A 24361-nucleotide genomic window follows, 5' to 3' on the forward strand; every position below is an offset into this window, starting at 1 on the left:
AAGACTTAGATGCCAGGGTAGTGGCTTCTCAAGTTAACATCTGTGCTTTGGTACCACCTAATCTGGGTGATAGGTTAGCTCTTTGAAATGCTAATACAACATAGAGTTTATTGAGGGTGTGGTTGGTCTTTAGAATCTTTGAAACATTTTATGCCTCATTAGGAGTTGGGAAGGTCCAGGAATTGATTGCATATGTCCAGTGCCAGTTTTCCTGGTGTTTTGATTTGGAATTTTGGTCCATCCAAGACAAGTATAGAAAGCTGTGGAATGACTATCTAAATAGCTGTTTCTCAGCCTCCGCTACACAAAAGAATCACCTGGGGAGCTTTAAAATGCAAACCAGAGGGGAAAAACCCCCAAAGCCCAGTCCCCCTTTCTAGATATTCTCCCCACCACACACACAAGTTTTATTGAGATATAATTGACATATAACATTGTATTAGTTTAAGGTATAGAACATAATGATTTGATATATGTATAGATTGCAAGATGATCACCATAGTAAGTTTAGTTAGCATCCATCACCTCACATAGCTACAAATTTTTTTTTCTTGTGATGGGAACTTTTAAGATCTGTTCTCTTAGCAACTTTCAAATATACAATACAGTATTGTTAACTATAGTCACCATGCTGTATGTTACGTCCCCAGAACTTATTTATCTTATAACTGGAAGAAGTTTGTACCTTTTGACCACCTTCACCCATTTTCCCCTCCCCGACCCCATGCCTCTGGCAACCACCAATCTGTTGTCTGTTTCTCTGAGTTTGAGTTTTTAGATTCCATATATAAGTGAGATCATAAAGTATTGTCTGTCTCTGTTTGACTTAGCACAGTGCCCTCAAGGTCCACCCATGTTGTCACATATGGCAGGATTTCCTTCTTTTTTATGGCTAAATAAAATTCTCCCAGATATTCGGATGTGAACTAAACAATGCCTGAGGTCTTCTAGAGGCCCAGCCCTGGGATGTCTCAGATCAGTCCCCTGGGAACATTGGGGTCACACTCCTGGGTCTCGTTTTGCTTGGTAGTCTGGCTCTGCAGATTGGGGCTGCCCCCATGCCTCACTCCCACACCGCTACACACCCTGTCACCCTGAGGTGGAGGAAGAGGAGGAGGAGGAGGAGAAACAGTTGTCAGCATCTGTACCATTCCAGTCAGTGTGATCTTCCAGGAAGGCCTGCTGGGGAGGTTATCAGCTATGCAGTGCCAGTTCTTGGGATATAACTTTTCCACTGTTTATTTAGGCTTTGGGTGTATTGGCTCACTGTCTTGTTTGGTTTCCTATTTCAGTGATATCCCAGAGGCACTTGCCATATTTGTAAAGATCAAACATAAGTAAGTCAAGGAGCTATTCCAAATGCCAGTCACACACAGGTGCTATTTCCTTTCAATGGAATTAAGTTTTCCCATCTTCTCTTCTTCACCATTGTCATACTCTAACTTCTCTACTGTTCTACCATTCCACAACCTGCTGTAATTTGAACAATGACAGACGGCAGTAAATCCAGCTGCGGACAATACTCTAGACAGCTGAGGATTTTTTAAGGCAGATAAGTAGTTTGCTATTTACCACAGTGCCCTATTGGAACACAGATTCTGTGGAAATATGGTGTTAGCAGGTTACCAGTTGGAGCACTAAATTAAAATTTCACTAGCAAATATTTGTTCATAGTAACTTAAATCATTTTTTATTCCATTTACACATGAGGGGGCAGTGTGGTACTATAAAGTAAATGCTCTGTTGAAATTGTTTATTTTTATTGGTATATAATAGTTTTCAGGTGAGAACTTTCAGACTGCGATTATAACTCCGACATAGTTGTTAGTTGTTTAATGTGATACATGTATGTAAGTGTTACTCTCGCTCGTATATACAGGTCATGTGCTCATTTTTAGTCAAATGCATAAATAATAATTCCCTTGCAACAGTGGGGCTTTCATGCAGTGCCTTTTATTGTGAGTTTTATATTTATGTTTTGTTTAATGCTAGCTGGCTTTCTTCCTGTTTTCTGTTTCACCTGAGGAACGTCAGCCCTCTGGAGATGCAGTGTCTCTAAATATTTTATTTTATGACTTCATTGAAGGCTGACACATCTCCAGTGTTGTTGGGGACAGGAAGCCTCTGAACTCAGGTCTTGGCAACTCTGGAAGGTCTATTATAAATCACCTCTGTATGATATGCTTCCCTTGTGGCACAGATTGCTTTTCTCAAAAGAAAACAAAATTGCTAAGCAAAGAAGGAGTACATTTTAGTTAATGTTATTGCTGCTATATGAATGACACTGTAGATAATCAAGGTGCTAATAGTCTAGCTTTCACAATGCACGGGAAATTATTAGGAGAACTTGCAGGGTATTAAATGAATTGATAAAATCTACAAAACATTTTATGAAAAATGTACATGGGAATCTGAAAGGTAATTTCATAAGCACAAGCTATTTTTAAATGTGTAAAAACTATTTGCAGTCATGTGTTTCTGTTTATGTAGTTTGAAGAAATTTGAGACCAGCATTTTGGCATAAATATAACCCTGTATGAAATTTAATGAGATATTTGTTTTTAATGTTTTATCCTGGCTTCCTTTGTGGATGGAGAGCTGTGCTATTGTCTACACCTGGTAAAGATAATTATGTGGTTGTTTAGTTTGGGAATGAATTTATTTTGAAATATAATAATTTGATGTTGCTTTTCCTTAATTTTAATGAGAAATTTTATTTTGAAATCTTCCGTTAAAAAATAAATAACAGGCTTATGACCTATACCCCAAATTTGAAGGAATGGATTTTTGGCTCCAGTGTGTTTTGGATGAACTCCAAATCAAATGTTATTTGATACCGATTTACTGTTGAAATACACAGGTTTCTGTTCATGAGAAACAATTAATGTCCTTTATGCTTTGATGGCAGATTTTTAGGACCCTGCCTGATGCCACATTCCCTGAGCCAATCTCCCTGTCAGCATCACCCCCAAATGCTCCACCAAGGCAATCGAAGAGACAAGGCCAGAGGACTAAGAGACCTGTGGCTGTATATAATCTCTGTCTTGAGCTGGAAGATGGTAAGATGTTAATTATATTTTTCTGCTTGACAGTGTGTTGAGGAGGGATATAGCATATCATATGTCCCAGGGGAGGCCTTGGTTTTCTATCCTTTGTGTTTTAATTTCTTTTCTCCTTAAGATTATCATTTTTTGAGATTAGCAGGGAAAAGCTTTCTTGTCAGGGAGAGAATGCAAGTTTCAGTTCTGTGTTTGTCTTTGTTATGCATGGTTCTTTTTTTATTTTTAAAAGACAGCTTAAATTTCTTTTTTGGGAGACTTGTGTGACCTCCTGTGAGATTACATAACCCTGAGACAAATGGAAGGGGAACTAAAATTAAAGCAGATCTTTTATGAGAGGAGCAGATAGAGTCTAATGTTAAATGCATCTAGATTAAAGGCACAGTTCACTGTTGCACTGCAGGTTATGGCTCCTGTATCATACTTGCCGTGTTTTTCTGCCTTTTTCATAAGGCAAGTATCTCATCATATGGCAAGGGTGGCAAATTGACCTGTATTTGGGGGCCAGGCTGAGTGAACGGAGCTGCAGTGGGACTCTGGCAAATGGAAGTTCTCACGTCCCATCCAGGCTACCATGTTCCAGCTAATTTTTGTCAAGTGGCCACGTTGTCTCAGTGTTGCCAGATTGCCTAGTTTTTAAAGAGAGCCTGGAAATTTGAATTTTAAACACTGATCCCTGCAAAACAAGACTGTGAGTCATGGAGAGGCCACCAACTGCTGATTTGTAAGCATGTGCTTATTGGTGTGGAGAAGAAGATGATCATGGTCTCAAAATCTGCTTTTTCAGCACACATGTCTAAATTGTGACTCTTTAGTTGTGGAACTTCACCTCCTCTGAGGATATTTCCTGAGTTTGGAATTAGTCTACATTTTTATTCCTCTTTTTTTTTTTTTTGTATCTTTCATTTATTATCCTGTTGAGCTACCAAGATTATATTGGTGTGGAAGTGTGAGATGACTGTCAAAGGGAGGAAAGGAATGAAGATAGAAACAAATACAATACCTTCATCATAAGCAGCTATGTAATCAAATGTCCGGGTAGTTGATATTCAGAGATCCATGCAAGCAAGCGACAACTGTCCTCAAATCAACAGACTCTGCAGGAGGACTCAGAATGCTTCCTGTAATAACACTAGGGGCTAAGACTGCTGGTATTCTTTCAAATTGTTTAAGACATATATCATATGATACAAGTGTTAGTTTTACAATCATATCCTTATTTTCCAGAGGAAGGGCATGAATCATTAAAATCAACCTATAATTTCAAAGCTTCCTTTTAGACATTAGTTTCAGCTTCTGAGCCCAGCTAACTTTTTTATTCTCTCTCTCTTTCTCACTTGCACTCTCTCTCAACAGAGTTGCTAATAAGGAGTAAAACTGACTGATTTGAATTGCACCTTTTCCTATATCTCACTTGTCCTCCAGTGGAAGTGTTAATAAATAGTGAAAGAGGCAAATATTGAAAGTAGGAGGGGAAGAAGAAATCAAGAAGACATAGAATGATACCTACATTGGCTCATTAGCCCTTGACCAAAACTGAATTGACTATATTTCATAAAGGAAATGACCAAAGAGGGACCTTTTGTTTTAGAATCACATCTTTTTTGGTATTTTTAGGAATTGAATCATAATATCCAATCACATGTACAGAGTGTACTAATCTTTTGATTATTGAATTTTTAAGTGATTATTAATGCATAAGAAGCTGCAACAGTGGTATTTGGCACATATTTTATGGGTATACTCAAGGTGGTGTACGGTCATAGCTTTCCTGATTTTTAGGTCATATGAAAATTAAAAATTTTTTGATTATTAGGGAAAAACATGGTCAGATATTCAACTCCTTTAGTCTGTTTTCATGTTCACTATATGATGTTTTATTTTACATTTTGTATTTTATAACTTTACATTAATCCTTCTTGATTATAGCATTGGATTCTTTTTTTTTGGGAAAATTGTTGGAGTCAGGAAAGCCCATGATTTTGATCATGGAATGATTTTATTTTATCTTAGAGGTTATAAGATAAAGCAATTAAAAACTATTTATTTATCTCCCCCTCCATTATTTGTAGCTAAACTTTAGTGAAACTCAAGTTGTGTGAAAAAGAATTATTTCAAAGAGAACAAAGTTAGGTCTATATTTTGCATATTCTTAAAAAAATAGGGAAATAAGTGAAGAGAGGTGGTGACTATGCTTTTGAAAAGAAGCATACAGGGAATGGATTCTGAAAAACTATGTTATTGAATGTCACTTATCATATTGAAACTCTACTCCTTCATAAAAAAGATCTATTCTTGTCATTAGGACTTAAATGTTTTTTCAGTAGCCTGAGTCATCTAATCGTCAACTCTACTTGAAGGTTTCAAAATTTTAATCTCTTCTTTGTATTTTTTCTTATTAATGGTGGTAGAATCACTTCCTATGTTTATCTAGTTTTGGTTAAGGTATGCATTTTAGCCAACTTTGGTTGATTATTTTTCCAAATTTTTTAGTTTATATGAGTGTGATAGAAAATTTAAATGCAAATATGTCTTTCTCTCCCTCCTTTAGTCACTGTAGTATAAGTTAAATTTGACTTAGTAAAATCCAGGACAAAAAGTTTTTGTTTAAAATTTAGGTAGATTATTTGCCAAGATTCCAGGAACTAGATTGGTTGACTAGAGATTTTCATCAGCCATATGATTTGGTCACAGATTTGAGTGAAGTGGTTTGTGGTATATTATTTCTTCTTTTACATTGAGTAGGGTATGAAACTATGTGATGTATCAAACACCAACCCTGGAAAACACTCAGAATTGGTTTCAATTTAACATCAGGCAGATCAAAAAGTCATCATTAGCAAAGAGTCAGCAAGCCTGTTAGCAGGAGCTGAAGTGTAGGAAAGGCATGGAAGCAGAGAATACAAGCTGGCGTGAAATAGGAGAGAAACCCTCTGCTGATATACGTGATTTTTATTATGTTATATTCAACCCCACCCCAAATTGAGAGATGATCAGTTTAATTAAAGACCCTTGGTATCTTTACTTTGACAAAACAGATTTCAATTGGCTTTGGCACATTTAGCTGTACTGCATACACAATGCTCATTTTTTTTTTGTAATAGATGATTAAATGATATTCAACTTATTCTTTGCAAAAGACTTTAAAATTCTAGTTACTTGCTTAAGGATCTTTGTTGATAGTTAATATGAACTGAAATGGATATGGCATCTAGCTAGATTTCTTTAAATAGACAGCCGTTAAATTGTTAAATCTTTACTGAAATTCTAGTCTTTTATTATTTTGTAGAAGCCATATTGTTCATTTTCATATAGCATTTAACAGCGAACTTCAAAGCTGAGTATATTTGGCTAAGTCAGTTGTTGTGAAATAGCAAAATATGAGGTAAGCTGTTAAGTGCTAAAAAGAAGATAAAAAATCAAAGATTTGCTTTCATTTCATTCTCAAGTTATCTTTCTGTGTTTTATTTCCATAGAACTAGTAATAAAGTAACTCTAAAAATGTTTAGTATGTTTGTTTTCTCCTGCCCACGCCAAATTTATATCCTTACTACCTCTTATATAAAAAGAGACTGTTGTGTTTGTTTTAATTCCCCCAATACAAGGAAAGTTCATAAGGCTATATGAGATATATTCTTTGTTATTTTTCATTCAAGACAGAAGAAAAATTTTAAAAGAAGATTTGGGGAGAGGGAGAGAAGATGATTACCATCTGAAGTTTGACTAAGTTCTCCCTTTCTTCCTTTCTGCTAGCGCTATTTTTAAACAGAACAAGACATTCACAGGACTAGTTTTTATTTGTATATTCTTGGGTAATTAGATATTCTGTGCCTATCTTCTTTTTGACATGATATAGCAGTTTATTTGTTTAGGCAACTTAAAAAATATGATTTATAGCAAGTTGAAAACAAAATCATCTTGCAAGCCAATTGGCAGCATTTGATATTATTTTAGAGTAGGTCTTACTTGGGTATCGTTGGGTTGGCACTTTCACACTTGGATCCTGGATGTGCTAACTGCAACACATTTTGTTGAACATGTGTTATTGTAGTCCTACAGTGTGGTAGATACCATGACGAGGATGCAGAGCATTATAAGCAAAAAAGTGAAAATACAACTGTTGAAGGGGAGATGGATAAACAGTGAAGCATGATGATTTTTCTTCTATCGTAAGGAGGAACATATCCTGATATGGATCAGTTTCTAAAATCTGGATAGTAGGATAAATCTGACTGTAGGAATCAGGAAGGCCATGGTAAAAGGCTGGTTAAGTAATTTAGGCTTAGGTTGATGTGGGCTTGAACCAGCACTAGGAATGGAAAATAAAGTGGATATCTGAGAGAGATGTTAAAGCAAGTTGTTGAGACTTCTTAACTGACCAGATATGGAGGATGAAGGTAGGTAATCAAAAGGGATGTTGTCAGCCACATTTTAAGCTAGGAGGTAAAGCTGTCTTTGTCTTCATATCTTAATTTTCACCCTGAGGGTTTTTTTTTTTTTAATATTTAGACTATTTTTCCATCAAAAAGAGGGAAACGTCTCATTTTGTTATATTGTTATATATAACTGCTTTGGAAAATAGGTTTAGTAAAAATAGTGTAAAATATATTGATATAAATAGTGTATATAACACAATGGATTACTACTCGGCCATAAGAAACAATGAAATCCAGCCATTTGTGACAACATGGATGGACATTGAGGGTATTATACAAAGTGAAATAAGTCGGAGGGAGAAAGTCAAATACCATATGATCTCACTTATTAAGTAGTAGATAATAACAACAACAGACAAACAAACACATAGAGACAGAGATTGGATTAGTGGTTATCAGAGTGGGGTGGGGAGGAGGGCAAAAGGGATAATTAGGCACATATGTGTGGTGATGGATTGTAATTAGTCTTTGGGTGGTGAACATGAGAACATGATGTAATCCATGCAGAAATACAAGTATAATGATGTACACCTGAAATTTGTACAATGTTATAAACCAATGTTACGGCAATAAACAAAAAATAAAAAATAGTGTATATAGAAAGTCAATGGAAAGAGAAATATTAAATAATTACTAAAATGCTATGTCTTCTTAGAGAAAGAATAATCTCATAACCATGAACAATGTAGAGCTCATTTTTCTCCTGCTTTACCTCGCAGACATGTATCCACACTCCTTCATAGGATGGGAGGCTACCACTATACTAAAAGTTGCTTATTTCAGTGGAAGTCAAGGATGTGTGCTGACAGTCATGGCAGCTATGTACTCTCTAATCTCAGTTCCCAAGAGAGTATCTTTAGAAATCGCCTTCATGAAAACATGCTTTTGTAAGTGAATTGTAACTACCCTGTCCTCTCCAAAATGTTACCAGGACACTTATGTGTGAGAAGAACCAGTGTAAAACCATTGTTGAGATGGATTTGGATTTTCGGTGACATTCTACAGCTGTTGATGTTTCCTTGTAGACATATTTGATCAGCTTGACACAGAATTATAATCAACCCAAGTAACTGGACACAAGCTGATCTTTGTCTTAAGCTTGGCAATCTTCTCTTGATTCTTACCATTTTTTTTTTTACATGACACTTCATGGGTGGGCTCTGGATAATAACTTTCTTGGTGCCGAGGCCTCTTGACATCCCTTCCGAGCAATGTTATGATTCCTTGACACGGAATTACTGTGGTGTGAAGTTAAATCTAAGACCAGGCTTGAATCAGTGACAGTCTGTGTAGACAGATTATTTCTTAACTCACTTTTACAATGATGAGATCAATGAGTTGGAAAAGGCAGCCAGAAATTTCAGGGCTGTAATTGAGTTGTGGCGTGCCCATAAATCATGCAAGCTGCCTCCCCTGCATTGGCGTCGCCCCAGAAGCCTCCCAGAAGCTCAGCCCCCCTAATGTCAATGACAAAGCACAAGGCAACTTCTTATATGACTTCCTATATAATCTTAACTATGCTTCTGTGTGGGATGAACATTTTCCCCTTTCTCTGGAGGGGTAAAATCTTATTTAACGCCTTTAAAATATACCATAGCTGCTTCTCTGGTGAAAATAAGTTCATGGCAGGTAACTAGAATTTACAGAAGAGAGAAAAATTCTTTAAAGCTTGTCTCCCTGTGGTGTGGGTTTTTTCTTCACTTCTAATAGCTTTTATTTTAATTTCTAGTTCTGAATTCAAACAGCTGTCACTCTCTTTATAGCCCTCTTTGAAACTCTTAGAGCGTAGGAGGTAGCCGGGCTGTCTAAGAAACATCTTTTCAAACCAACCAAAGTATTGTTTATCCTGAATGAAACAGAATTTTTAAGGCTGTCAAGAGTGACTGATTTGAAACATTTTCTTTGGTAGCTGGGAAGATGAGCAGAAATCTTCAAGGGGGAGGTATTATCTCAGTGTGGCCAATTCTGAATGACTTCTGTTACTCAGAAAGCTCTTATGGATCATGATAAAAATTACCACGAAATAAGGGTGCTTTCTGCAATTAATATAACAGAACAAACCTGTTTCCTGTTCATTTTTACTTACTGAATCCTTACCAGCTGTTGAGGAAACAGAAAGATGTGAGATTGAGTCAACGATGGAGAATACTTCTGTCACTATTAGTCTCTAGTTGCCTTTTATGAGCTCTGGGTAGCAACTTTGCAGCTTGGCTCCCTCTGCATGCTCCTTCTGCCTTCTGTGGCATTCCTTTGTGCCTTCTGAGCAGTATTTAGAAGGAATCCAGTGTCCCCTTTGGATGAAAAAAAAAAAAATCTTCAAGCCTCTTAAAATGAATTCTTGGGCTGAAATTTTGCATATACTAATATTCTCTAAAATAAGCAGCATGACTTTTTCAGCTTGAAATGTGATTATGGTCATGATTTTATTTTTTTCTTTGAGACAGAATAGAAATAGTGATTATTTAAATCTCAGTTTATTACCTTAGTTATTTTAAAGCTATACTCTTTTTCTTAAAATTTTTAATAGTTAATGTAAGAACAGGTTACAGAATTTGGAGGGTAATAATAGTGAACAGTTACATATACTAAATTATAGGCCAAATACTGTTTTTAGCAATATTTATTAAAGTTAGATAATCCTCATAACAATCCTATAGGTACGTTATTATTCCTATTTTATAGTTCAGGAAACTGAGGCACAGAGAGATCAATAACTCATCCAAGTGTCGCAGCTGGTTAGTGACAAAGCCAGGATTGAACCCAGGCAGCCTGGTCCCAGAGTCTGGGTTCCTTACCACCCCGCTGAAGTGCTCAACACACGTGCTGTGCCGAAGTCTTCTCTTCCCTGGAGTCGACAGACGTTGGCCGTTTTCTCCAGAGTCTTTTTCAGAGATAGTCTGTGCACTTCAAACAATTTGTTGATTTATTCTTTTTTTTAATTTTAAGAACGATTCTTAGTTTTGCCATTTAAAAAAGTGGCTAGTTTTGTTGTAAGGGAATCAGAATTATGGTCTTGATGATGAAGATGAAGGAAGAGCCAGAGATGAGTATGGTTTTAAACTCGGGACCCAAACACTGTAACAAGAATGGGTCCTCCAGGAGAAGAGAGGATGCTCATTTTTATGGAAAGGTGAGAGGGAAAGCAAACATTTTATTCTAGTGATGTATTTATTTTACCGTGATTTATGCAACCATTTACCTAAATGGACAAAGATCTGGTCTTAACGTTAGTTGTGATGTGGTTATCTCAAGTACCTGACGCTTTAACAGGTTGCTAGGAATGTGTAACGTGAGCACAATCAGGAATTTGATGCTGCCCAAATATACTGGATTTTGCTGTTATTTTTCTTTTTTCTCTTCTCTCTTCCTTTCATTAAAAAGAGTTTTTTTAAATAGATAATATGTTCCTTCGTTTGAAATACCAAAAAGTATAAATTGATACGAAGTGAAAAGTCTCTGCTCCATCCCGTTGACTCAGTTCCTGCATCCTACTACATGTGTAAACTGGATCTGTAGCCACTGATATTAATAGGTTGAGCCATATATGTGCCATCTTTTAGCTCTAAAGCTATATAATATTGACAATTTCAATATTTTTTTCATTTAGAATGTCAAAAATAGAAAGCATCAGGTATTCCATGTAGTTCAACCAATAGTTTCTTAAATCCTTTCAGAGTTGCGATTCCAAATTGAATTGCTAACCACTGTTATTAGTAGAATCATAGCATATGAAACCACTGTTTGCGTATGTCAAAAATGATTGAATAGCAGCTGTTTCATGTGGTTCAACCTATCGTTTCTTATTTATCCTTCCAGAGTTCTTTATGTATATATAAACAAATATGAACATAGATCCTTATTTACCCCTTTGTGTACCTAAAAGCTAGTTGTGTCCCTTATTTTTAAAAATTTTACAGTATATCTTGTGTTGCTTTCATGTCAGTATAAAGAGAGCTCCCCTCTCCGTTTTTCACTGTTGTATAGTATTTTGTGTGTTCTGTTGTGTGGATGTACCCCTAAGAGGGCCTTATGTTGTAAAGCCAAACAACAGGCCCCTTACAAACCACACACAGGCTTCTAGCCTTCCAATGATAACAGAAATGTTTCTACAAAAATAATACACATGATATGTTTTTAAATGAATAGAGCAGGTTATAAAGCAGAATTTTCAGAATAATCTCACTTCTGAAGGAGAAACTATATAACTAAATGTATAACCATAGAAATAAATCTGTTAAGACTATTAATCAGTTATGACAGTGGTTATCCTTAGGGGGTGAAAGCTTGATGATTTTCTCCTTTATACTTATCTGTATTTCTTCCTTTTTGCTATAGTGTATTATTATACACACGTGTACATATACACACGCATAAATGCACATATACACGTAACATACATACATACGTATGTATTTAATTTACACAGATTTCAGCTTAATACTGATGCAAGCTGTGCTTGGTACTTGATGTATTGGCTGTGAGTTTAAGATTTTGAGGTAGAAGGAATGAAGCAGAGCCCTAGAAAGAAGCATATGGAGTCCCTCTAGCGTGAGTTGACCTGGAGAGCCTTCCTTGGGCCCACATGGAGAATGCGTAGCTCTTACTGCTTGGTGTTTTCCTGTTAGATTTAATATATCTTTCACCTTCTTTCTGGGCTGCTCTCTTGTAGTCACTTACCACCTGTTACTCTATGGACAGTAAAGAAGAATTCCCTTTGAACAGTAGGGTTGGATTTGCTTTTTAAATGTTCTGGCATTTTGGGGATCACTATCACTGGAAATACCTAGGCAGCTAAGAGTTTTATTGAGTGGTAGAAGTATTTGTGGTTAAGTTTGGATTTAAACTAACCTGGATTTAAATCTCTGTCCTCCTCCTCCTGTCTTTTATGATCTCGGCAAATTCCCCTCTAAGCCTCTTGAGGTTGGGGCAATAAAATTTCGCATGATTTTTGCCAAGAACAAATGAGTTAATGGCTGTAAACCACCTAATATTTAGTTAAATACTCAAGAATTTAGCTTATATTTTCTTGAGGGCCTGATGAATGAAGTACAGGGCTTCAGATATACTTTCCTATGTGGTATACTTTCAAAGAAAATGTAACATAGTCTTATTTTTGTCCAACATTATACCTTACTTATTCGTTGGTATCGTCTTAATCTGGCAATTAAGATGTTAATATATTATAATTATTTTTATAATAATTAACATTAATAAATAATTATAATAATTAACAAGCTTTAGGTGAGAAGAATATCAAGGGAAAGAGGACAGGTTAAGAGCTAGGAGTCCAAGAGCCCTCATCGTCTCAGCTGACCTGGCATTTGCGTTCTGCGTGCATTGCTCTAAATTTCCTGAGCTGTCAAAGTGTCAGGCTTCCCCAGAAGTTTATGGAAGACAGTTTGATTCAGTATCTGATTACTTTTTCGTTTCTAAGGATAATAGTACATGGTTGTTTTTATTTTGTTTGTTTATGTAGGTGGAAATCTGAGTCTGCAAATAATGCCTCAGGACTGTGATGATGATATAAAAATGCTCTCTGCTTTACAGAGTAGAGCTATTTGCTTTGACTTCTATTGACATTGCAACTGAACTGGTCTTATTCACTTTATAATTGAATTGCTGCAGACTTCCATTGACCTTCGCAAGTAGTAGAGGTGGTTCCTGGAGTTGTGACCTAACGCCTATTAGCTGCTGCTATAACGTTAAAATGGGTTGTGTGTTTTATGTCATATGATTATAATGCAGCTGGTCCTCTCATCAGCTTTTTCTAGCACACACTTTTTGCATATCTTAGCCATCCAGTAGCTTTTTTGGGCAAGCATTATGCTTATTTTTTTAAATCTTTGGGCAATAGAAAATAAAATCTGCTTTATAATTTTTTGGCAATTTCCTTACATGTTTTCATGCCTTAATGTGACACTTTAATTCGTAGTTCCGTAACTGCCTTTTTTTTCCCCTCTTATTCGGTTTTTTTGGGGGATGCATATCCTCATATAGTTGTGTTTTTTGTGCTTTTGGGATTAGTGGGGTGGGAGGTTGTTGCATTGACACTCGCATTTCCCTTTCCCAGACATGATTTCAGATAAAGAAATTGTATTACCCAAGTGCGTATTCTCATCCTGCCGCTGATGGTTGTTAATCTGCGTGTTATTTAGCTTCATTACGGTTCCCATTACGGTTTGTCATGTCTGATGAGGGCAAAATGGAATGAGAAGAACTGGGACATCTTGCCCCCTACCCAGCATGACACTGCTTTAACTTGCAGCGGAACTGAGAATTGGGGTAAGTGGGACTTGAGGAACCTTTCCTTCCACTTGGCAATTATAACCTGTCTCAGAGCACCTCCCACTGCTGAGAAACACAATTAGCTTTCTTTTCTTATTGGGCAGTTGGCAGTGTTAATCTCTTATACTCTCTCCCCCTTTTCCCTACTGTAAGACTTAGGGAAGACTTTCTGATCATCTAGACTGTTTTCTAACAGTAATCACTTACCACCTACTACTCTGTGGACCATAAAGAAGAATTCCCTTTGAATGGCAGGGTTGGATTTGCTTTTTAAAGAAAGATACCCAATTTCATTAGCAATTTTAAAAATTCAATTTTAAAGTCAAACTTGGAGTTCCCTAACCTATCTTTATTATTCTAATTTGTTTAAGAAAGGAAACGTGTGTGTGCGCCTGTGTACTTTTCTAGTTAAGGAAAACTAATGTATAAGACACGATGTAATTCTTTTGGCCTATATTTTGAGGAGGATAAGAATAAATATCTGGCCTGAAAAATATATCACCTTTCATTTTTGTCTTGCCTTGGGCTTTTTCTTTGTGTAGATCTTACTTGTTTAATGCCGCTATTGATAGTGCCTTGTAAAGCAAGTTACTGTAGTTCTTTGGCCATTTTAGTTGAAGTAGATTAGCATATGGAAAGATGTGAAGGGAGAGCCAGATTTTTTTTTGACTGGTTTGATGTTAATTGGGTTTTGGATCTGGCCATGACCCTTCTCAGCTATGCTCCTCACAGACTGCTCTGCTATGCACCAATCATTCCATTTGTACACTGCAGCTTCTAGTTAGAGAAGGTCATAGAACCCCATGAGGTTCTGGCCCAGCCAAGTGTCTGTGTAGGTTGTGGAGAAATAAGCCTGTTCACTTTTCTTCAACAACCAAGGAATGGGCTACTTGGGTATCTACTACCAGTCTTAGATAAACAGCTAGGTATGACAGACTGCTGTTCTGTGTTGTTTTGGTATGGCCTTTTCCATTTTCCTCAGTATTGCAGTAAAATTAGGTATCTGGCCACCCTGGCGTCTGTAACTCAGTAATTATGGGAATGTTGGTGCTAAGGACAAGATGCAAAAACAAAGTACTGGACAAAACTGTAATCCTCCCTTTGGAGTTTCACTGTCTACAACAATTTCACCCAGTAATTTGAAAGCAAGTAGACATTATGATGTACTTTCAGTACTTGGGTGGGGAGGGTGAGGCCACAGACAACTCGAGTGTCCTTGGATGTCCTTGTTAAAAGTAAATTCCATAGTACATGGGTCATTGTTCTGATCCAGTGTGACAGTTCTATGATGTCTCCTATATTATGAGTCAAGTAGTATACTTTGGCCTATGTTAACCACATTTCAGGGAACAGCACCTCTTAATGCATACTACTCTTGCCATGCACGAGATCATTAACGAATGAACGGTAGCTCTATCTTTTTATCTCTGTCAGCCTTAAAATTCCATTGTTGGCCCCCATCCCACCTGTTATGTTGGCTTTCTGAAAATTGGTGGAGAAATGTTTTCTTTCTACTGTTTCATATATCTGAAGCTTCTCACCAGCTCCTAGACAGATTTAGTTTATTTATACAAGTCTCTTCTGTATTTGTTGTTTAGCGTTAGGTTTTATTTACAATGTCAAGTCCAATAGCATATTGAACCAGGGGGAGGGAAAACATAAGTTTTGGCTTATTCTAATTTACACTAGTCACTGCAGTATTGTTGTTAGTGCCGTTGAGTTGATTCCGACTCTTAGCGACCCTGTGTACAGCAGAGAGGAGCCTTGCCTGGTCTTTTTGTGCTATCCTCTCACTTTCTGATGCTATATCAGACAATGCTCCACTGTATTTATAGGGTTTCCTTGGCCAATTTTTTAGGAAGTGGGTGGCCAGGTTCTTCTTCCTAGTCTTCTTAATCTGGAAGCTCTGCTGAAACCTGTCCACCATGGGTGACCCTGCTGGTATTTGAAATAGCGGTGGCATAGCTTTCAGCATCACAGTAACAAGCAGCCACCATAGTATGACATCTGACATACTGGTGACATGGTTCCCTGACCGGGAAACGAGCCTGGGCTGTGGCACTGAGAGCGCCGAATCTTAACCACTAGACCACCAGGACTGGCTCACTGAGGTATTAGAAACTAGTTCTTGACAGGTAAAATAGAGCAACTCAGACTTTATTTTAGCAAGTAGAAATTACGTTAAAATAAATATGAAATGAGTTTGGGAGTACTTTTCTTGATACTAGGCACCCCTCTCCTTTTCAGGATAAGTCCTGGGTAACATTAGGAAGAAAGACTAGTATGGCTAGAAGGAGATTTTATTGATATCATAATATCTGTCACATGGTGAAAACTAGGGCAGCAGGAATATTTCCTGCTTAGTTCAAAGGTTATGTTTTGAACAGGCTTATGTAAGTTAACAAAACAAACAAAACTCTCCTCCTCCTGCAGCATTTCATAATCCCCTCCCAGGTTCCGCCTTTTCCCATCAACTTCATTCCCGGAGCTGTTGGTCTGTCTGTTACTGTGACTTTCACCCAGAAATTTTTGTCCTTGAGGATATCCTTTCTCTCTTATCCCGGTTCTGAGTCCTCTGCAGCTTCAGATATTAAGCCTAAATTTTTTATGCTGGAGGCTTCCTTGGGCACAGCATCATTAGAGCAGACACACCAAATGGGCAAAGAAGTTGAAATACTTTAAACAAGAAATTATTGGGCAGCCCTGTTTACAAGATAGAAAATGCAAAATGACAGGAGGATAATTATAATGCAGAATGACAAAAGAATGAATCCAGGCACAAGGGGAGAGGGGTCAGGGGTGGATGTTAACCACAGAAGCTTTGTTCTCCCCCTGCTGGTAAAAAAGTCCATCTAATTGTGGTTGAAGCCACCCTCGAAAGTTAAATAGATCATGCTTAGCCTTGATATTTCTTTCTCTGTACTTAGGGTGAGTCTTTACATGTCAAATCACATTTTCTCATCGATGTCCACTGTGATTTTGGAGATTTTTTTCCCGGAAAGTCTTACATAACAATAAATAAATAATAGTTAAGAATATTAGCTTTTGACTTTATGGAATAGCCTATGTATGTTAATTATAGTATACAAGTAATCCCTGTCAAGTGAGTACAGTAAAATAAGAAAAGTCATCAAATATATTTCAGTAAATTCTAGTGTTATTGAGAGTTCACTATGACTGAATTTAATTTGAATATTTAAACAGTCACGATAACTCTCCTTTGACTCTCAATATTTAGGAAAAGTGTCTATTTAAATATGACATAAAATGTTCTGAACCTTCTGTTTTTCCTAATAAATATTTTAGAGCTCTAAAGTTCTCTTTGATATTATTTTTCTGTGTTTCACAAATCTTGATATGAAATATTTTTATCGAGTTCTAAATCTTTCTTAATTTCCATTATGATTTTCATTTTAGCCAAATTTAGTTTAGTAGCATACGGAAATTGTAAAATCTGTCCTTTTCTTAATGACATTCTAAATAGTTTGCAATTTTGGTCTGAGAAGAAAGTATATATAATATTTTTCATTTGGAATTTAAGACTTTAGTCTTCTTTCAAAAATATTCTATATGTTCTTAAAGAATATGTATCCTGTGTTTATTGCAAGATGTTATGTGTGTGTGTGTGTGTAAAACAGATCAGCTTTGTATTGTTGATTACAGATATCTCTATTTTTTTTTTTTTTTTTTTTTTTACCAACCTGAGAGCAGTATCTGAGAGGAGTGTGTTAAAATCTCCAATTGCAACTTTGGTTTTTCTATTTTTCGTTACAGTTTTATTTGTTGCTTGAGGCCCAACAGTAGGTGCTTATCTTCTTGTTCAATCATCTTGTCCCTTTATCATTGTAATATGACTTTCTGTGTCTATCATGTAGTTTATTAAAATCATTATCTTTCTTTTGGTTATTTGCCAAGTATATCGTCTTTATTTTTTTATTTTTCAGCCTTTCCTTGTATTTTGTTTTAAGCATGTTTCTTATAGTCAACATAATGTTGGATTTAAAAAATACATTTGGAGAGTCACTGTCTTTTAATTGGTGAGTTTAATTCATTTATGTATATTGTAATTACTACTATGTTAGGACTTCTGTCATTTTATAGTTTTTATTCAATAAATTTTGATACATTTTTTCTTTCCTGCTTTCTCTTCAAAACAAATATTCCCCTGTTTCCAAGATATGTGTTCTGTTTTGTTTCTAAGGTAGTTGTCCTTGAGACTTATAATCTCATTTATCTATTGATGTCTTTTTTGGGGGGGGGGAGCGGTGAGGAAGATCAGCCCTGAGCTAACGTCTGTTGCCAATCCTCCTCTTTTTCCTGAGGAAGATTGGCCCTAGGCTAACATCCCCAGGATCCGAACCTGTGAACTCTGAGCCGCCAAAGCAGAGCGTGTGTACTTAACCACTATGCCACTTAACTACTATGCCACCATGGGCCGGCCCCATGATTTCTTAAACTTCATTATCCCTGTTTCTCTCTCACCCCAATAAGACAAATGATTTAACAGACTCTCATCTCTCTCTGGGCTACCTACCCCCACCATGTTGATATTTTCCAAAATTTTGGTTCTTAATCGTTTTGGTTATATTTTTCCCTTTTGTCCTAGATTTTAGAAGACAATAGACATTATTGAGTTCATTGAACATCTCATACTACTACTTCTGTTTAAATATTTGAAAAATTTATTTAAGAGTGTTATCAGTGTAGTTCTTTGTGTGGCAAACCTTGGGTATTTTTATGTCTAATATGTTTATTATGGCCTCACGTTTGAATGGCAGTTTGGTAGTTTGAATATATAGTTCTGTGCTCAAAATTCTTTAATACTTTAAACATTTTACTTCAATATTGTGTATTCAGTGTTACTGTTGAGAACTCTGATGTCAACCTAGTTCTTTTTCTTATGTTATCAGTTCTTTATCAGATGCTTTTTGTTATTTTCTTTGTATTTGATATTCTTTTTATTTTATTTTTTTAATTTTTTATTGCAGTAACTGGTTTATAACGTTGTATAAATTTCAGGTGTACATCATTATACTTCTATTTCCGCATAGATTACATCATGTTCACCACCCAAATACTAATTACAACCCATCAGCACACACATGTGCCGAATTATCCCTTTCACCTTCCTCCCTCCCCTCTTCCCCTCTGGTAACCACCAATCCAATCTCTGTCTCTATGTGTTTGTTTATTGTTGTTATTATCTACTACTTAATGAAGGAAATCGTACGGTATTTGACCTCCTCCCTCTGACTTATTTCACTTTGCGTAATACCCTCAATGTCCATCCATGTTGTCACAAATGGCTGGATTTCATCGTTTCTTATGGCTGAGTAGTATTCCATTGTGTATATATACCACATCTTTATCCATTCGTCCCTTGATGGGCACTAAGGTTGCTTCCAAGTCTCGGCTATTGTGAATAACACTGCAATGAACACAGGGGTGCATGTATCTTTACGCATTGGTGTTTTCAAGTTCTTTGGATAAATACCCAGCAGTGGAATAGCTGGATCATATGGTAGTTCTATCCTTGATTTTTTTGAGGAATCTCCATACTGTTTTCCATAGTGGCTGCACCAGTTTGCACTCCCACCAGCAGTGTATGAGAGTTCCCTTCTCTCCACATCCTCTCCAACACATGTTGTTTCCTGTCTTGTTAATTATAGCCATTCTGACGGGCGTGAGGTGATATCTCATTGTAGTTTTGATTTGCATTTCCCTGATGGTTAATGATGTTGAACATCTTTTCATGTGCCTGTTGGCCATCTGTATATCTTCTTTGGAGAAATGTCTGTTCAGGTCTTTTGCCCATTTTTTAATTGGGTTGTTAGTTTTTTTGTTGTTGAGATGCATGAGTTCTTGATATATTTTGGAGGTTAAGCCCTTATCAGATGTATGGTTTGCAAATATCTTCTCCCAATTTTCAGGTTGTCTTTTCATTTTGTTGATGGTTTCCTTTGCTGTGCAGAAGCTTTTTAGTTTGATGCAGTCCCATTTGTTTATTTTTTCTATTGTTTCTCTTGCCCGGTCAGACACGGTGCTTGAAAATATGTTGCTAAGACCGATGTCGAAGAGCGTACTGCCTATGTTTTCTTCTAAAAGTTTCATGTCTTACATTCAAGTCTTTAATCCAGAACTCCAAAAATTGGAGTTAATTTTTGTGTATGGTGTAAGGTAAGGGTCTACTTCCTTTTTTTCGGCATGTGGCTATCCAGTTTTCCCAACACCATTTGTTGAAGAGACTTTCTTTTCTCCATTGTATGTTCTTAGCTCCTTTGTCAAAGATTAGCTGTCCATAGATGTGTGGGTTTATTTCTGGACTTTTGATTCTATTCCATTGATCTGTGTGTCTGTTTTTGTGCCAGTACCATGTGGTTTGGGTTACTATAGTTTTGTAGTATATTTTGAAATCCGGGAGTGTGATACCTCCAGCTTTGTTCTTTTTTCTCAGGATTCCTTTAGCTATTCGGGGTCTTTTGTTGTTCCATATAAATTTTAGGATTCTTTGTTCTATTTCTGTGAAAAACGTTGTTGGAACATTGATAGGGATTACATCGAATCTATAGATTGCTTTAGGAAGTATGGACATCTTAACTATGTTAATTCTTCCAATCCAAGAGCACGGAATATCTTTCCATTTCTGTGTGTCTTCTTCAATATCTTTCAGCAATGTTTTATAGTTTTCTGTGTACAGATCTTTCACCTCTTTGGTTAAGTTTATTCCTAGGTATTTTATTCTTTTTGTTGCAATTGTAAATGTGGTTGTAGTCTTAATTTCTCTTTCTGCTACTTCGTTGTTAGTGTATAGAAATGCAACTGATTTTTGTATGTTGATCCTGTACCCTGCAACTTTACCGTATTCGTTTATTACTTCTAAAAGTTTTTTGGATGATTCTTTAGGGTTTTCTATATATAAAATCATATCATCTGCAAATAGTGACAGTTTCACTTCTTCCTTTCCAATTTGGATCCCTTTTATTTCTTTTTCTTGCCTGATTGCTCTGGCTAGAACTTCCAGTACTATGTTAAATAGGAGTGGTGACAGTGGGCATCCTTGTCTGGTTCCTGTTCTTAGAGGGTTGGGTTTCAGTTTTTCACCGTTGAGGATGATATTAGCTGTGGGTTTGTCATATATGGCCTTTATTATGTTGAGGTACTTTCCTTCTCTCCCCATTTTATTCAGAGTTTTTATCGTAAATGGATGCTGTATCTTGTCAAATGCTTTCTCTGCATCTATTGAGATGATCATGTGATTTTTATTCTTTATTTTATTAATGTGGTATATTATGTTGATTGATTTGCAAATGTTGAACCATCCCTGCATACCTGGAATAAATCCCACTTGATCATGGTGTATAATCTTTTTAGCGTATTGTTGTATGCGATTTGCTAGTATTTTGTTGAGGATTTTTGCATTGATGTTCATCAGTGATATTGGCCTGTAATTTTCTTTTTTTTGTGTTGTCCTTGTATGGTTTTGGTGTCAGGGTAATGTTGGCTTCATAGAATGAGTTAGGGAGCTTCCCCCCTTCCTCAATTTTTTGGAAGAGTTTTAGAAGGATAGGTATCAAGTCTTCTTTGAATGTTTGGTAGAATTCACCAGGGAAGCCGTCTGGTCCTGGACTTTTATTTTGGGGGAGGTTTTTGATTACTGTTTCGATCTCCTTACTGGTGATTGGTCTATTCAAATTCTCTACTTCTTCTTGATCCAGTTTTGGAAGGTTGTATCATTCCAAGAATTTATCCATTTCTTCCAGATTGTCGAATTGGTTGGCATATAGTTTTTCATAGTATTCTCTTACAATCTTTTGTATTTCTGAGGTATCTGTTGTAATTTCTCCTCTTTCATTTCTGCTTTTACTTATTTGTGCCTTCTCTCTTTTTTTCTTGGTGAGTCTAGCTAAAGGTTTGTCAATTTTGTTGATCTTTTCAAAGAACCAGCTCTTGGTTTTATTAATTTTTTCTATTGTTTATTTAGTCTCTATTTCATTTATTTCTGCTCTGATTTTTATTATTTCCCTTCTTCTACTGATTTTGGGCTTTGTTTGTTCTTCTCTTTCCAGTTCCTTTAGGTGCATTGTTAGATTGTTTATTTGAGATTTTTCTTGTTTGTTGAGATAGGCCTGTATTTTTGTAAACTTCCCTCTTAGAACCACTTTTGCTGTATCCCATAAATTCTGGCCTGTCGTATTTTCATTTTTATTTGTCTCCAGGTATTTTTTGATTTCTTCTTTGATTTCTTCATTAACCCAGTCGTTGTTCAGTAGCATTTTGTTTAATCTCCACGTATTTGTGGCTTTTCTGATTTTCTTCCTATAGTTGATTTCTAGTTTCATACCGTTGTGGTCAGAAAAGATGCTTGGTATTATTTCAATCTTCTTAAATTTATGGAGACTTGTTTTGTGGCCTAATATGTGATCAATCCTGGAGAACATTCCATGTGCATTTGAAAAGAACGTGTATTCTTCAGTTTTTGGATGGAATGCTCTGTATATATCTACTAAGTCCATCTGTTCTAGTGTGTCATTTAAGGCCAGTCTTTCCTTATTGATCTTCTGTTTGGATGATCTATCCGTTGGTGTAAGTGGAGTGTTCAAGTCCCCTACTATTATTGTGTTACTGTCTATTTCTGTTTTTATGTCTGTTAATAACTGCTTTATATATTTAGGTGCACCTACATTGGGTGCGTAGATATTTACAAGTGTTATATTCTCTTGTTGGATTGTTCCCTTGATCATTATGTAATGCCCTTCTTTGTCTCTTTTTACAGTTTTTGTTTTAAAGTCTATTTTGTCTGATATGAGTACTGCTACCCCAGCTTTCTTTTCATTGCCATTTGCGTGGAGTATCTTTTTCCATCCCTTCATTTTCAGTTTGTGAGTGTCTTTAGGTCTGAAGTGTGTCTCTTGTATGCAGCATATGTATGGGTCTTGTTGTTTTATCCAATCAGCCACCCTATGCCTTTTAATTGGAGCATTTAGTCCATTGACGTTTAAAGTAGCTATTGATAAGTATGTACTTAGTGCCATTTTTTAACCTTTTTTTTCCTCAGTGTTTTAGTAGCCCTTCTCTGTTCCTTTCTCCTTCTATACAGAATTGATGGTCACTTTAGTTTGACCTCTGTCTGAAAGCTCTACTCTTTAACTCCCCTCCTCCCTCATTTTATGTTTTTGATATCATATCTAACCTCTTTTTTGGCATTTGTATCCATTACCCTCTTATCATGGAAATAGATAATTTTTCCTATTTGTGGTCTCCTCTTTTTCCCTTAAATCAGTCCCTTTAACATTTCTTGTAGCACTGGTTTCTTGGTGACAAACTCCTTTAATTTTTGCTTGTCTGGGAAATTTTTGATCTCTCCTTCCATTTTGAATGATAACCTTGCCAGGTAGAATATTCTTGGCTGTAAGTTTTTTCCTTTTAGTGCTTTAAATATATCATGCCACTCTCTTCTAGCCTGTAAGGTTTCTGCTGAGAAGTCAGCTGATAGCCTTATGGGGTTTCCTTTGTATGTAACTTGTCTTTCTCTTGTGGCTTTTAGGATTCTCTCTTTATCTTTAATTCTGGACATTTTGATTATGATGTATCTTGGTGTGGGCCTCTTTGGGTTTATCTTGTTTGAGGCTCTCTGTGCTTTCTGTACCTGGATGTCTGTTTCCTTCCTTAGGTTAGGGAAGTTTTCATCTATTATTTCTTGAAATAGATTCTCTGCCCCTTTGTCTCGCTCTTCTCCTTCCGGGACACCTATAACATGGATGTTAGTGCGCTTGATGTTGTCCCAGAGGTCCCTTAGACTGTCCTCACTCTTTTTAATTCTTTTCTCTTTTACCTCTTCAGCTTGGGTAATTTCTTCTGTCTTTCGTCCAGCTCACAGATCCGTTCTTCTGTATCCTCTACTCTGCTTTTGAGTCCCTCTAATGAATTTTTCATTTCCAGTATTGTATTCTTCATTTCTGATTGGTTCTTTTTTATATCTTCCATTTCTTTGTTGACATTCTCACTGAGTTCATCTATTCTTCTCCCCAGATCAGTGAGCATCCTTAACGCTCTTTGTTTGAACTCTCTGTTGGGTAGGTTGCTCATTTCTGTTTCACTTAGTTCCTTTTCTGGGCTTTTGTCCTGTTCCCTTACTTGGAATGTATTCTTTTGCCTCCTCATTTTGCCTCTTTCCCTGTGCTTGTGTCTACGTATTAGGTAGGCCAGCTCCGTCTCCTGCTCTTGGATAGGTGACCTTATATAAGTGATGGCTTAGCAGGCCTGCAGTGTGCTTCCCTCAGTTCTCAATGTTCCAGGGGTGACCCCTATGTGGGCTACTTGTGTCCTTCTGTTGTGGCCTGTTTGCTCTCCCTCTAGGTGCCCATGGAGGCCGAGTTATGCTCCTGGCCAGCTGTTGTAATGCTCAGCTGTTTGTAGTTGTTGTGGTCCCTTCAGTCTCTTTATCAGGTGTTGGGAGCCCCAGCACAGTTGGTTGCACGTTCTAATACCACATTTGTGTTGCAGTATTTCTTTTAAGTGAGTAGGCCCCCAGTGTGGCAGGTTGTTAGGCTCAAGGGTTTACAATTGCTATAAGCCTCCAGC

General features: G+C 36.7%; 1 protein-coding gene across 2 annotated transcripts in view; it reads left to right on the plus strand.

Annotated features, from left to right (window-relative positions):
- Positions 1–24361, plus strand: part of ARHGAP10 (Rho GTPase activating protein 10) — a 291364-nt gene that overhangs the window by 231448 nt on the left and 35555 nt on the right. For both annotated transcript variants that reach the window (XM_058550168.1, XM_058550169.1), the window contains exon 19: positions 2909–3059. In XM_058550168.1, the coding sequence (XP_058406151.1) occupies positions 2909–3059 (151 nt within the window). The remainder of the gene's footprint in view (positions 1–2908; positions 3060–24361) is intronic.

The sequence above is a fragment of the Diceros bicornis genome, chromosome 11 (assembly GCF_020826845.1).
Source record: "Diceros bicornis minor isolate mBicDic1 chromosome 11, mDicBic1.mat.cur, whole genome shotgun sequence".
NCBI classification, from domain to species: domain Eukaryota; kingdom Metazoa; phylum Chordata; class Mammalia; order Perissodactyla; family Rhinocerotidae; genus Diceros; species Diceros bicornis.